Raw genomic sequence first — 14,666 nt, 5'->3', positions numbered from 1 at the left:
TTTTTTTTTTTTTTTTTACACAACAACTAGCCCAGAGTGAGCTCCCACCATCTCCCTCCTGTTTAAACTTTCAGTTCCTGATTCACAGAGTGCTCCACACATGGTAAAGCAATTAATTAATCATTTTTAGAGTCTAATTTTAATCATAACATGTTATATGTCAGCAGCTCGTCTCACGAGGTGACTGGGGTAAAGGGTTTACAGGGGAAAATCCCCCCTAAGAACAAAATATACATATATTATTCCCATGACCTTGAGCAGTTTAAAGTGGGAGCCCTGGTAACCACCGTTTTAAAGTTTGCCAACCGAGTTAAGCTGTGTACAGTTATGAGGTTAACATTTGTGAATCCTGTTTTAGAGTGAATTTTACCAAGGCTGCCCTGATAAATAGTACTTTCAATAAAATTCTGCGTTAAACATCTGTTGCCCAAAGGAAGACTGAATATTTATCTGTGTATCAAGTATCCACCCCACCACTGTCAGCCAACCCTTGGGAGTATGAAAAATTCCATTTATCATTCCCAATTAATCCCAGGAACAAAGGATTATTAAGAGAAATGAGGTGGAAGAGAATTTCAATTTACGAATCTCAAACAGCGTATCAAGCATCACCGCAGTCCAACAAACTTGGATGATGTGAGGAGTTCCTATTTTTCATTAATGGCCCATGACATAATGTCATCTTCGCATACAAAGAAACAAAATAATCAGCTGCAGGATGGATGCATTATTATGTAACAAGGATATAGTGGAACTGGAGTTGTGGGATGAAGGAAACCACTGCTGTAAGATTCTCTGCAGTGTTGAGCTGTAGTGTATCAAGATCCTCTGACTGCAGGAAGGCTTACTGTTTCACCATGATTAAAACCACAAGGGCTAAAAGCCTCTGCCCTTTTCTTTTTGTGATTGCTCACGGAAACAATTTGTAACTTTTCATTTCATCTACTCCTGTAACACTGCAGCAACATCCAGAGAAGATACTTTTCATTGGCTTGCAAGCTCTATTCCAATGTGGAGTAGGAGTGGGGGGTGCTGAGGGTTGAATCTTAACAAAGTACAGTACTAGCACCTAGTTACCAATGTCTTGTTTTCACTTCACAGGAGAAATATTTGGATTAGAAAGAGCTCCAGTCTGACTCAGTACATGTTTCTAACTAACTAAAGCAGACCAACAATGAAATGCCATATACAAATACAGTATGCCTAACACTAAACAATTCAACACACACAGTTTCAGGCCAGATGTGCTGTCCACTTAACATTTCATAGCAGCCAACACTGTGTGTGAGCCATTCATTCTAATATCCAGGATAACTTTCCTTTCAGTTGTTCACAAACATCCGTGTGGTAGACAGAATGACAAAGATGCAGACAGCATGACTGAAAAAGTAAAAGACTACAAGACAAAAAAAGTGCTAAACTTAACAGAAAGAGAAACACACATCTAGCCAGTCCACAAAACGGCTTCACGGACAGAAAAACAAAACGTTAGACAGCAAGACAGAGGAGCTTTTAGAGACAGACAGCTGGCGGACAGGAGGTCATGCACACTGATAGCCAGTACACTCCGATGAGTGGAGTGTTGTTGAAAAATGTGTGCAAGGTGACTGTTTACTGACTCCTAATGAGAGAAGATACTGCTGAGATGTGGGTAAGCAAAGATTCTGCAGTATGGAAAAGCCAATAGCAAGCACAGCATGAAACAAGGAACAAAGGGAAAAGGCAGCGTGACCTCTCAGCTGTGAGCTTCCTAAGCCAGCAAGGAAAGAAGCCTAATGGCCGTTTTTAGACTCTGAAATGTCAAAGGAGCATTTTTCCTATCAAAATGCTTGACAGGTTGGAACGTCATACACATGCGGTGTTATTTACTGCTACAGGATGATCTCACCCAAAACAGGGAATTATTGCTCCTGATGGAAACATGTTCCCCAGGGAGTTAGAAAAGAAAAAAAGCCAAACAGCCATTTGGTTATTCCCCTGATTTGTCACTGCAATGCAATGCTTTGGCAGACAATGTTTCAACCACTAAAGTGTTTAGAGGACCTGGAGCCTAAACACTGTAAGAGTCAAACAGTAGAGACTGGGAAGACCTCTTCATGTTTTTATTTACTCAGCTTCTTAACTGTGTAACTAATTCAGTTAAATGCAAAGCCTTTCCATTGGATCACAATTAAATATCTATAGGAGAACAGGAGAGAGAAGGGGGGGTGGGCTATTAGGTTTATAAATAACCATATGAGTATTAAATGAAAACCATTTCGGCAGTCAGTAAGGCTCTGCTTTATGTCATGGACAGCTACTAAACAGACTGCTCGAAAAGCAGTGTAAGAATACCTGTGCACTGTACAGTATGTGGGTATGCATGTGTGTGTCTGTGCGCTTGATGTTCCAAGTAGGTGTTTTTGATCACCATACTATATCCCTGAGGTACACACTGATGAAAATATCACTACAACAGCCTTTTGCACTGCAAATGTCCGGTACACGTGATGAATTGTCAGTGACTAATTTTCTCCTTGACCTGTCCTACTATAATTAACAATTAGCTAGAAGCTTACACTGTAGATACTCCACACAGCGTGTTCTTGACAGTAAAACAAGCATCTTTGACAAGTTCCAGAACAGTATCTACTCTCTCCTCCTCTTTGGTTCCTCCAATTTGTCCATCTCTGTCCAAAGAGTTCAGAGTTTCCCTCTTGAAGACAGCTTAGATTTGGAAAATTGGAAAGCATCTAAGGAAGGACCACATCAATGCTAAAGGACAGCACGTGAGTGTCAAGTGTGAGTATGTGGCAAACGCAGGTGTGTACATGTATAAACTGTCTCTATATGCATATGCATGAATGTATGCATGTGTGTCTTGATTTGTGCCCTGAAAGTGGAAAACCAGCACAGACAAAGGCTCCTCACAGCCAAGACACTCATCTATTCTAGGTATCTTCAGTCCATGGAGCCACAGTAATACTACCAGAGGAGGACATTCCTGGACGTACGGTGTCCTCTGAGAAACAGGTTCACGCAGTTGTCAGCTCGCTGTAGTATGCTATGTAACGTGGTTTTATAGAAACAAGGTTAAACACAGTAAACTGCTGTTATGTCCTTGGACACAGAAACAGTTTCCGTTGACAAATGTCGACAAGAAGTCATTACAGTTCTCATTTGTATATTAATCTTTATGCAAAACACATGGAGTCAAGATCTGAACCTGGGCCCGATCCTGTTGTTTTAGGTGTAGAAACCTCACTGTTGCAGAAATGTAATAAATGTTCTTGTATGATGTGCAGTGTCACAGTATCTATGGCACAGCACCGGAGTGGTAAACCTACCTGTGACTGTTTTGGTTTTGACGGGGCTGCTGGCATAATCTGAGGCCTGATTAGAAGGCTGTTTGGCCAGTGGTGTGCTCCCTATCGACACCTCATCCTCTCTCCTCTTAGCCGACCTGGATTCTGGACCTGGGTTCTGAAAGAACAACAGAGCATGACTGAACACCTATGAAGCAACAGGAACCAAAATATGTTGTTTTGTTCTACATGAATGCATTTCCATTAAATTAACATTCATTCATTCTTTGAAAAGAAGAATGTTATCTGATATAAAAGTGCAAAATAAACACTGTTCTGTATTATACCAACATGTTCTGTGTTAGAAGGGTAATGATCCAGTGGTAGTTTCAAAAATGATCTACGTTAATCAGAGACACAGTGCATTGTGCAACACAAGACTGAAAGTGAGGCAGAGATGAAGGCAGCAGGGAAAGAAAGAGAAAAGAAAAATGCAGTGGAACACAACAGAGGCCTCCAAGACCAATAAGGACTAGTGACAGCTCCCTGTTTTGTTGAGCACTCTCCCATGCTCCTGGCAGGCCAAATGCACACACACACAGCACACACCCTGGCTGGCAGTGAAATGGCTGAAAGACAAAGGCGTGGAAGATCGGTTTGAAATAAGGAAACCCCAATAGCTTCAGCCAGCAGCACCACTAGGCAATGATGCAGCTGCACAAGGCTACAGGCCAACAACATACTGTAGCCTGTAGAAATACACACACACACACACACACACGCATCAGTGCAGTTGTTTTTCAAAGACTGGGTCAGGACCCAAATGCTGGTTGTTTTGAGATTAAAAATGTACCCCACCCCCACCCCAGAAAAAAAGGAAAACTATATTAGCATTGCTGACTGAGGTATGGGGCTAAATCTGTCCTGGGTTACTTCAGTTTAACATAGGGTGAATAAAACATGGGGGGCCAGTAGGTTAGCTGCATAAAGTCAAGTTTGACTTGAATATTATCGTCAGGTCAAAATACTCTTTGGTTAGAAAGTCACTTCCAAGTGCACCTAGCATACATAAACAAACACTGTATAGGATATGTGCATGCTAAAAAAGAAAACACTGAAAGACCCATTTATATAGAAAGGTCAACTAAAATACTATGTTTACAACAACATTTAGTTTGTACACTTCATGGAAAATGTGCTTGGCCACATTTTACTAGTTAACACTAAATGCAGGTATCTTACCCAGTGACCACTGTTAATTCCTGGTGGATGACATAACATGAGCTAACTCTTGCTATCACACACCCGGAGCTGAGGGGTGGGGATTATGCACAGTAGCCAAGGCAGAAGCCTGTTTGGTTCTAGTACTTTCCCCTTTTCTGTTGTCTCTTCTGCTCCATACTCTTCTCAACTTACTCCATTCCCTGGTGGGTGTCTCATTCGTCCCTCTGGGTGTCTGCTGTCCTCTGTGCTCTCTCTGCCATACCCCGATATGCAACCCCCTCTGGTGTTTGTGACTCCACTGTTTTCTGATGTATTAGCTTTTGTTCACTTTCTCCCATCAGCCTTTTTGGTGCTTTTTTCTGCTTCTCTTTCCTCTGTACTACCAAAGCCCTTCCTATCCTACTCATGTCACATAGTCCATCTCCCACTGTCCTTCCCACTAAATGGCCCTTCCATTGTCCTGTTTTCTGCTCCAAGTACCTCCTTTCTCATCATTTCCTGCCATCCCAATTCTGACCAGTCAGTGTCCTCTCCCCTGTCCTTCACTGGTTGTTCACTGGCCTTCAGCTCAAAGCCTCGTCTAGGCAGCCAGGCCTTGACAAGGCCTTGACGTGCAGCTGACGTAGGTGGTCTTACATAAACAAACACATGAGCATAGGCACACACAACCACACACTGCAGCCAGTATATATTCTTCACACTGGCTGCAGTTCAACTCATAACATGTGTTTACCCCCATACAGCAACAACCTCCAGAGCAAGGAGTGCAATTAACTCCCTCTCTCTTTGTCTCTCTCACACAGACATGCTGACAGCCTTTTCAAACTGCACGAGGCATGAAACAGACCAACTTGAAAAATAAATAAATAAATAAAAGTATATATATAACCTGTGCTAATTCCCAGGCATTCAGACTAAGCACATCTGCTGTGCGTGTGTACATGTGTTGTAGTATGTGTAGTGTGGGCACAGAGCATTCAATGTCCATAACCATCACCATGACCCCTGTCAAATAAATAGAGAAAGACTGGATGGAAGACAGGGAGCAAAGCACATGGAAAAAGGTAGCTGGGAAAGACAAGCCAAGGCAGAGGGAGGGGAGCAGAATTTACAGAACATTTGCTTCAGGCTCTGATTTGGAGCAACTGAAAATTAATGGAACAGTAGAATCTGCTACAATTACTTTACCAACACAAATTGCTAGTTAAATCTTGTTTCAATGCCAACACAAATGGCCAAGAACAGACAGATTTAGTCTGAAAACATGACGGGACCACATACCAGATGCTGTTGTCTGCTGCTCGCTCGTGGTTGGTACAACAGCCAGGTGCAGAAGACTGGGTCCACACTGACAGCTATGCCCTGAACACTGACCAGCAGGACTGCACCTGGAGGACAAACAAAAGACATAATCATTAAGCAATCTGTTGATAAATAAACCGATGTTCACACACAGCTACTTCTATAGGGTCCAGATCAAGAATTACACAAAATCAATGACTAAAGTGGAAACTATGTAAACTCATCATAACAAAAAATATATTGATGTTGTTGCTACAATTACTAATAGGTGACAAAGGAAAAACCTGTATACCTGATCCCTACAGTGAGATCCTGTGGCTCTGTTATTCCTTAGTCACTGCAAGTCAGTACAAAGTTGAGTGCTCTCTTCCAGGATGATAGTACGCTCAGTGAATGACTAAATGATGTGAATCATATGCTATGGCCTTCACATTCACCAGATCTCAACCCAGCTGAACTAAATTAGAGAATATCTTTTGGAAGAATGGTAATGGACTCAGAGAATCAGGGCCAAGGTGCACTGAAGCTGTTGATGGCCCAACAGTGAGACACCTTGCTGGTTTTTTCCTTTTATTTAATCACTCGTCTATACTTCTGCAAAGTAAGAGACACAACGACATAGATGTGGACATGTGATCTTGTAAGATCCAGCAAGATGAACCATCAGGTTCTTCCACTTCTACAGAATGTGCACTGTCCCCTAACGACCTGCTGGTGGGTATCAAGCCTGCTTGGTGGAGGGCAGTAAGGACCCCCGTTCGTTTCAATTGCACTGTTCAAAGGGGTATTACACTCAGCCAAGAATAACATTTTCTTCTGATACATTTCTGTGAAACTTGAGAGTTTCCCTGAGTTTTAGTTTTCTCTTAAATAATAATCTTTACCAACAATAAGTTGGCCCTGAGGTAATGCATTAGTATCCTATCAATAATGACTCCCAGGCCGGCTGGATTAGCGCAGAGTCTCTGGCGTGCTGTAGAATGTCGCAGCATGTGGATAAGAGGATGTTTTAGTTCTAGACGGACTTTCAGCAGTTTAGTGGACCTTTGGACACAAACCCAGTCTACAGAGTGTCTATAATTGTGAATGTATGAAATATCAATTGTTTATCACCTCAGACAAAGCCTGATTGCTTGTTGCCTTGCTTAACATTGAAGTGCTTCTAAAGCATGGACCAAGCACAATTATAAACTCTCTCTCTCCACACACTTTTGTTGCACCGACTCTGGCTCCATTATTCCCTGTGAACAAGACAAATAAAGCAGTTCTAGTTTGTTCCACTTTTACAAGGCTCAGTGATTTGTGGCCTGTGAACCTCCATGTGTGTGTGTTTTTGCTTTGCAAAGTAAATACAGTATGTATGACTGAAAGAATGAGCTATAAGAAGTTTGAGTCAGTACTGTTAAGTGTGTGTGTGTAAGGTGTGAAGTCTGTAGTGTGTGTTCATCTACAATGTTGTGCAGTGTATGCATGTCCATACAAGTGCCTGTGTGTCATTATTCGCCATGTACACTTTCATCCTCAGCCATGGTTTATTAATAGTACCGAATATTTTCTGAGGAAGTGGAAACTTTCTCATTAGATCAAGCTAAACTCAGTCACAGTTCTTCCTTTATCTTTCTTTTACTTTCCATCACTTCCTTCTGTCTCTTTACTGTGTCCCTGCATCTACCCCTTCAAACCTCGTTGCTTCCCTAACTTCAGCCTTGTAATCATTCTACATGCACCTCTGTTCCTCTCCTCTTGAAGAGAAATTATAACCTCAGCCCTGTGGCTTGAACTTCTGTACCACAGTGTGGCTGCTTAATAGGCTTTGGCTGTAGCTGTAGTGCTGGGGCCCAAATTCAAGTGGTTTCATCATATCCCTGAACAGCATGAACAGTACAGGACCTAAAACTTAGGATGGGCACAGTAGTTAGGATGTAGTGAAGACAAATTCATTCAATTGACCCTAAATTGTGGTCTATGGGATACACTGAGCATGACTAACCACATTCAGTAGAAATGAGTCATGGCACAATAAATCATATAACTTAGTAAATGGACTCTTTAATGGGAATAAAAAGATAAGATAACCAAAAAGGTTTAAAAAAAAAAATCACTGCACCCAATTTAAATGGGATGACATGACATAATTGGATTTTTATATAATGTAATAAAAAAGACAACAGAGTCAACAGATTTTCACTATGCAGTGGCAAAGCCTGGACAGAAAGCACTCATTTGTCTCAAAGTCTAGTAAGTGTGTTACTTAAATAACTAAGGAAACTGAAATAGCTGGCAGCGTCTTAGTAGCGTGTTCGAGGTCGTGCCGGCTGATGTCATCTCCCTGTGGCTGTGTGTCATGTCTGTTTGGCCTCTGCCCATGACAGCCACAACCATGTTGATCTATCACAACACCACTCAAAAAGCTCTCTTTCTGAGATTAACGGAGCAAACAATCTTTTTCCCTCCATCTCTGCTAGTGTGTCAGTGACACAGAAACAAAGTAAGTGTTGACTCGGGTTTTAAGGCTTTGAAGACCAAGGCTTTACCATCCACACTGTGTGTTCTTGTTTCATCGTGGTGTTGACATAACTGCCAGGAGTGACACTTCCTTTGAAGTGTGCCGCACCATAAAACAGCCTGGCGTGCATCGAGTGTGACCTCGGACGCAGGCTAACTGTTGTTTTTCTCTGCTCTAACAGGGTGGCATGGAGTGATGACAACAATAACAAAGGTGTTTTTCTTACTTCCTAAATGATTCTTCAAGAAAACATCAAAACTGCTCAGTGGCCTAGACTGCATAAATACTCACAGCCGCAGAATGTATACGCAGGCATGTGTGAAGACACACTTACCTTGACTCACCCACAGTGGCTTATTAATGTCAAAGGTGTTTTTATTTCTTCAGTGGCTTAAGAGTAGTGGAGTTAAAAGAAAGCACAGCACTGTTGGTGCTGTTTTATGGCTGTCTGACATCAGGCTGCATCAGGCCAAACTGAGAGAAGGCCTCTAACCCTTAAGGCCCATCTATGGTCAGTCTCTTCTTCTCTGGGTCAACAGCCCCATTATCTATCAGCCACAGATTTTCTGTCTTCATATAGTCTTTTTACATGATTACATGGTTTAGGCATTGACATTTTTAATGCAAAATCTGATTTTGTTTAGTTGCTGCAAGCATGAAATTTAATAAAGAGGGAGTGGTCAGGTCAGTGCAAGTTCAAAATCAAGTCCCACAGTGGAAACCAAAACCCTGATTGGGGTTACAAAGGGCACAACCTCTCAACTACAGGGCCATGACCCCACCAGAGTACCAATCGGGCAAAGAAAGGCAAAGGGTATTCACCATCACTCTCACTCCCTCACCCACCAACCACACACTGCAAATAGACAGAGGGGGGAGGATTCATGTTCTAGTCAGCTAATCGCCCCCTCAGAACCGCTTCACTGTTGGATATAAGGCAGCACTGGGACCCTGCGTCCAGCTTCTCCAACAGAAAATAAATAAATATAGCCCAGCCCGTGTCAGCCAGATGACTTCTGACAGGTTTGGTTAATTTCGAAGCCAAGTAGCAAAACAAAACATTACGCCAGCTTGCGGGGCCTATGCTGCCTTTAATTGCTTTTCCGATGAGCTCATGACTCCAAGGTGTCCTGGAGTGAGCCATGCAGGCCGACAGGTGTTCTAGTAGTGCATATGTCATGTGAGTGCCTGTAACTCTGTGTGTGTGTGTGAGAGAGAGGGGGAGAGAAAGAGTGAGAGAGACAGAATTGGAGTTAAGGACACCACTATAAAGGAATCACCCATGTGTGGGTGGGTGCATGGAACAGTGTGGAGTACAGTGTATGTTATGTGTGTGTGAGTGTCATTATGAACTTAAGTATTTCTATTTGTATCCATTTGTCTATGTGCTGTAGAATAGTAAAAAGGCGTTGTTTCATGCTCTCAAACCATTCACTGCACTGCTAATCCCCTGCCATGCTGTGATCCAGTGGCCCCTGGGCAACGCTGCCACAGGAGCCCAGTGGCTCAGAGAAACAACACAGGCAAGTTTGACTGGAAACAGAGCCTGGTGTACAAAAAGCCTGCTCTCGCTTTGGGCCAATACAACTCTCTGCACCAGATCTCTCTCTGTATGTGTGTGTGATTTTAAGAGAATATAAGCATATATGTGTAAGTGTGTTTGTGTTTCTCAGTATGGCCCAACTGTGGTAGCCTCATAAAGGCTGACTACAGCTGTGGGTATACTAACAGTAAAAGATGACAAGAAAGCTGAAGAGAGATTTAGCCACTGTGGGAGTCAGAGAAAGGTAGGCAGATAATGGCAAGAGAAGCAGAGAGAGAAAAGTACACTGAATGATAGAAACACAACCTAAATTCATTATAAAACACATACACATCTATCGATCAATAGATAGGCCTGATTGGTGGAGTGCTGCACTGATAGTTGTCCTTCAGTAAGGTTCTCACATCTCTCATAGTGACCCTTGGGTTCTTGATCACCTGTCTGACCAAGGCCCTTCACCCCCTATCACTCAGTTTGGCTCGCTGACCAGATCTATGAAGACTGTTGGTGGTTCCAAATTTCTTTCATTTGACAATGATGGATGCTACTGTGCTCTTAGGCACTTTTAATGCTACAGAAATTTTCTTGCATCCTTCCCAGAAGGATACAAAATCCTTCAAGTGACTCAAATCTGACTTTTTCAAAAAAAAAAAAAATGGAACCATACGTCCACAGTTTGGGGAACTACAGCTTTGCCTACAGGCTGCCATCCATTGCAGGCATGCGTAACAGTGAGCTAGTTTGGCTAGCTCCTCTGTGTACTACACAATTCTTGTACAAGTGTGTTGTCCTGTTTAGTGGTCCACATTGTTGGTGATTCAACAAAACCCAGAAAATGTTTCCATTTATTCTTATTCAATACAAAAAAGTGGATTTGGTCTGAAATGTGATTCAGTATTTTGTACATTTGGAACACATTCTGCAATAATGTCCTAAATTGCATAAAACGGACTACACAATAAACATTAGGAAAGATGGACTTATGCACATCCCTAGTATGGACTGTAGACCAATAGTGAGGCCAGATGAGGGGTTTGAAGCAGCAGAACAGCAGCTCTGTTGAACCCCAGATGTTGATAAGAGGCTCTATAGCCACACATATCCCTCTTCTACTTGATTCCAAGCCGTCATAAATCAACATCAGCTCTCATGGTGTTGAAAAGACAACCAGACACAGCACATTTGCCCCTACTGAAACCCAAGCAGCCTCACTCTGGAATATTCCAGCTGTTATCTCTCGTCTTATTCTCTCTCCTGCACAATTCCTCTGTAATGCCCACAAAAATACTTTTTTTGTCTAACTTTCTCCTACTGTAATTGCAGTGAGGGAAAATGCTTTAAGTCACCAAAGGAAAATGCTTAAAGTCACAACCAAGTGTGTCCTGGCCCTTGTCAGCAAGATAGCAAGCATTCTTAATGAGAGCCAAAACAGACATGGTCCTGATTGCATTAATGCATCATTACCATATCCATCATGAACATACAGTGCACTGTGTGAACTCTAAATGAGCCCCAGTGTAATGTAAGGGGAACAGGAGAGACACTTCTGAGCTCATTAAAATAAACAGACTTCTGCTTCTGCTGCTGCTTTCCCACAGACCATTTCAGTTTTGCATAGTTACCTTGAAAACTCCTTATCGCTGCTATCATTCAGCTGCCCCAGGGGCTTTCTCTACAGTTCAAGCCGAGTTCTCTCAGCTTGTTATGAGGAGAGAGGGAATAAAGCAATTTAATGTCTGTCATTAGCTAAGGTTCATTCCAAGTATTTTATATGGATTTCAAAGTAGCAAACAGAAAGGCTTATTGCAAATAGCAAAATATGAAGTTTACTTGATATTGCATCAATATTTCTTATACTCTTGAGGATAAAATATCAATAAAGAAGTTATGCAACAAAAAGCAGAGGAAAAAAGTCAGATAAATAATGGTGTAGATCTGTCTTCATAAAAACATTAACAGCTTCAAGAATAACAAAAACTGCTTGGATGCAAAAATATAATAATTTAGTGAAACTTCAGATGCACACATATCAAAGCGAGCACGAGAGGAACATGCAATATATTTTAATATAAAGGTTGGCAGGAAGCTCAAGGGTAAAAATGGTATCAGTAGCTGGCACCAATCTATTCATTTCTTTTTAAGTTATTGCTGAGGTTTTATGTTTCAGATGGCTCAAAGCTGTATTTGGGTGAATCCAGTTGCTTGGCATTTGAAAAAGGCTAATGTGCCTTCTTTGACATCCGTAGTCACTTCTTCTATTCTTTCTCACCACCTAAAAACTGACCAGCTTCACAGTCCAGCTGTCTTTTGCAACAAATGTCTTTTGTGACAACCCTCCCTTCTCCAGTCATCCTCTTCAACTGTCCCCTCAGTCCTTAGCTATCTGGACAGCAAGTGGGACAATCAAAGACAAGATCCTGTCTTCAATCACCATCAAGTCGTTCCACCTCTGCAGAATCTCTGTTCCCTCAGTCTGTCAGCTTGGATCTGTGTGTGTGCAGTAGACTTAGTAATGATCTCAGTGACAAATCAAAGTCATCTAACTGAGTTTGTGGGTCAGTGTGGAAGCTGGGATTGCTGCACTGGAGATTCTGAAGTTTGACTTTCAATATGCCTTGGAGACCTGCCTTTATCTCTGTCTATGTACTACATATGCCCCGTTGATGGGACTGTCAAAAGGTTAAGTATATCTGTCAGACAAGCGGCCCGTTTGGTCCAAGAGTCGATTTTAAGAACCTTTTCTATTTTGGCCACATCTAGGTGATAAGTGGTCCTTAATGAAACATTTTTGCACTGTACTCCTCAGAGACCAATAAAAGAACAGCAAACATTTAAATGCATTTCACTGTGGATGTTCAGTGGACTAATGCTCACGTTGCAGTAGCTACAATGTTGTTGTATTTACGTGAAAAAAAATGTTGCAACTGCTGCCAGATATGGGGAGAAAAAAACATTTTCTCTATTTCAGAGAATTTCTGGATCCACTGAGAATCTTCTTGCATCTAGTGAGAGTGTACTAAAATAAACTCATGTTGTCACTGAAGGAACAGAGCAGCAGACAGTATATACCAGAGGACCAGTGCATCACTCTGATGGTACAGTTGTTCAGAATTCTCCACAGGTGCCTGACTCAGTCTGGCTGTATTACACAGCTTGCGTTCAGATGATCAAGTGAGTAACTGTAATCTGTGACTGTTACTGTAATCACTTATCCCAAACAAATAAATCCTCATCTGAAGTCATTTAAATCCAGGACATATACTTCAATGTACATACACACTACTTACAAAGAATTGTCTGTGCAAGCACTATGTGCATATGTAGAACAAAATAAGTTTGACCACGTGTGTTTTTGCTCTCTGTTAACCTTAATAACTATCACTGTGTTAGCCTCACATTCCCATGAATGTGAATTTGCACTCTCTGTCCAAACTGACATCAGAATAATAAATATATGAGTTGGATATGGCAAAAGGGAGGCAGGGGTGATGTTTATATGAAATAACTAATATCTCTAACCTCCTCTCTCGCTCACTTTTTTCTCGGTCTCTGTGGGTCTCTCCCACTATCCACCTCATCCTCTTCTTGCTTACCACAGTAGATTGAAGATTACTCCTCTCAAAGTTATAGCTTTAAGTGGTTGCACATTTTAATCATTTAGCAATTTGGTCTAATGGTTTCAGGATGAGCTATTTTAGCTCATGCAATGCACGGACGCAAGGCTAGAGGACATGAAGGGGTATAGAGAATAATGACGCACTAGTTCTGATTGGCTGGATTTCCTTATCCAGGAAGGGGGTCACTGTAGTGGCAGTAGGATGAGCTCAAACAGAGATAGGATGATTACAACTGAACAATTAGAAGCTAGTAGAAGGTGGAAACTATTCCAAGGCATGCTAGCAAAGGCAAATTAATGAAGGTAAGGTACTGGCTAAACTGATATAGTAGCCCTCAACCGCCAAAAGCTAAAACTTTGTGAGTGAAGATGACTTCCAATGTGTGTAGATGACTTCCAGTGTGTGTGTGTGTGTGTGTGTGTGTGTGTGTGTGTGAACAAGTGTTAGTTCAACACCACCACTGTCACTGTGTGGACCTTTTGGCATTGTGGTTAGCATTAGGTTAGGGTAAGGCAAGGAGTTGTATTTAGGTAAGTAGTTGTGATGGATGAGGTTAGAATAAGGAGCTAGGAAATGCTTTATGTCAGCATGTATATTGTATGTATGCGTGTCCTCCCAATTACAGAAAGACCAACATCAGTGTGTGTGTCCTGAAACTACAAGGGCAGAGATCTTTTGCATTGTTGGCCTGTTATTAGCTACTGTTGAATGAAGCCATGGTTTGAACACTTCTCAATGACAGCAAAGTGGAATTCTCCTGGAAATCTCATATCAGATATATTCAGCACAAAATAGCAATGAATATATCGATATTGGCAAGGGTTAGATATATTTTGGACGGGAAAGCATTACGCATTTTGTATTCTTCACTGATTCTACCATACTTAGAGTATGGGGTTGAAAACTGGGGAAACACATACAAAAGCTCACTTCAACCCTTGTATATATTACAAAAAAGAGCAATAAGAATTGTGCACAAGATGGGGTATAGAGATCACACCAATGTAGCTTTCATACAGTCTAAATTGTTAAAATTTTTTGATTTAGTGGGATATAAGACTGCTGTGTTTATGTATAAAGCCAGGAACAATTTATTACCTGGTGGAATTCAAAAACTATTTAATGAAAGGGAAGGGGGATACAATTTAAGGGGTCAGTTAAATTATAAAATTCATGCTATACGTACAACC

At 41.6% G+C, this 14,666-nt stretch overlaps 1 protein-coding gene across 8 annotated transcripts in view; it reads right to left on the bottom strand.

Moving 5' to 3' along the window:
• The window catches only part of vps13b (vacuolar protein sorting 13 homolog B), a 360,621-nt gene that overhangs the window by 205,319 nt on the left and 140,636 nt on the right, over positions 1–14,666 (bottom strand). For all 8 annotated transcript variants that reach the window (XM_020606753.1, XM_020606747.1, XM_020606748.1 and 5 more), the window contains exons 20-21: positions 5,790–5,896; positions 3,327–3,462 (exon numbers count right to left, since the gene is read on the bottom strand). In XM_020606753.1, the coding sequence (XP_020462409.1) occupies positions 3,327–3,462; positions 5,790–5,896 (243 nt within the window). The remainder of the gene's footprint in view (positions 1–3,326; positions 3,463–5,789; positions 5,897–14,666) is intronic.

The sequence above is a fragment of the Monopterus albus genome, unplaced genomic scaffold (assembly GCF_001952655.1).
Source record: "Monopterus albus unplaced genomic scaffold, M_albus_1.0 scaffold81.1, whole genome shotgun sequence".
Lineage (NCBI taxonomy): Eukaryota > Metazoa > Chordata > Actinopteri > Synbranchiformes > Synbranchidae > Monopterus > Monopterus albus.
The sequence above is the reverse complement of the archived record's forward strand: the minus strand, read 5'-3'. Positions and strand labels throughout refer to the sequence as shown.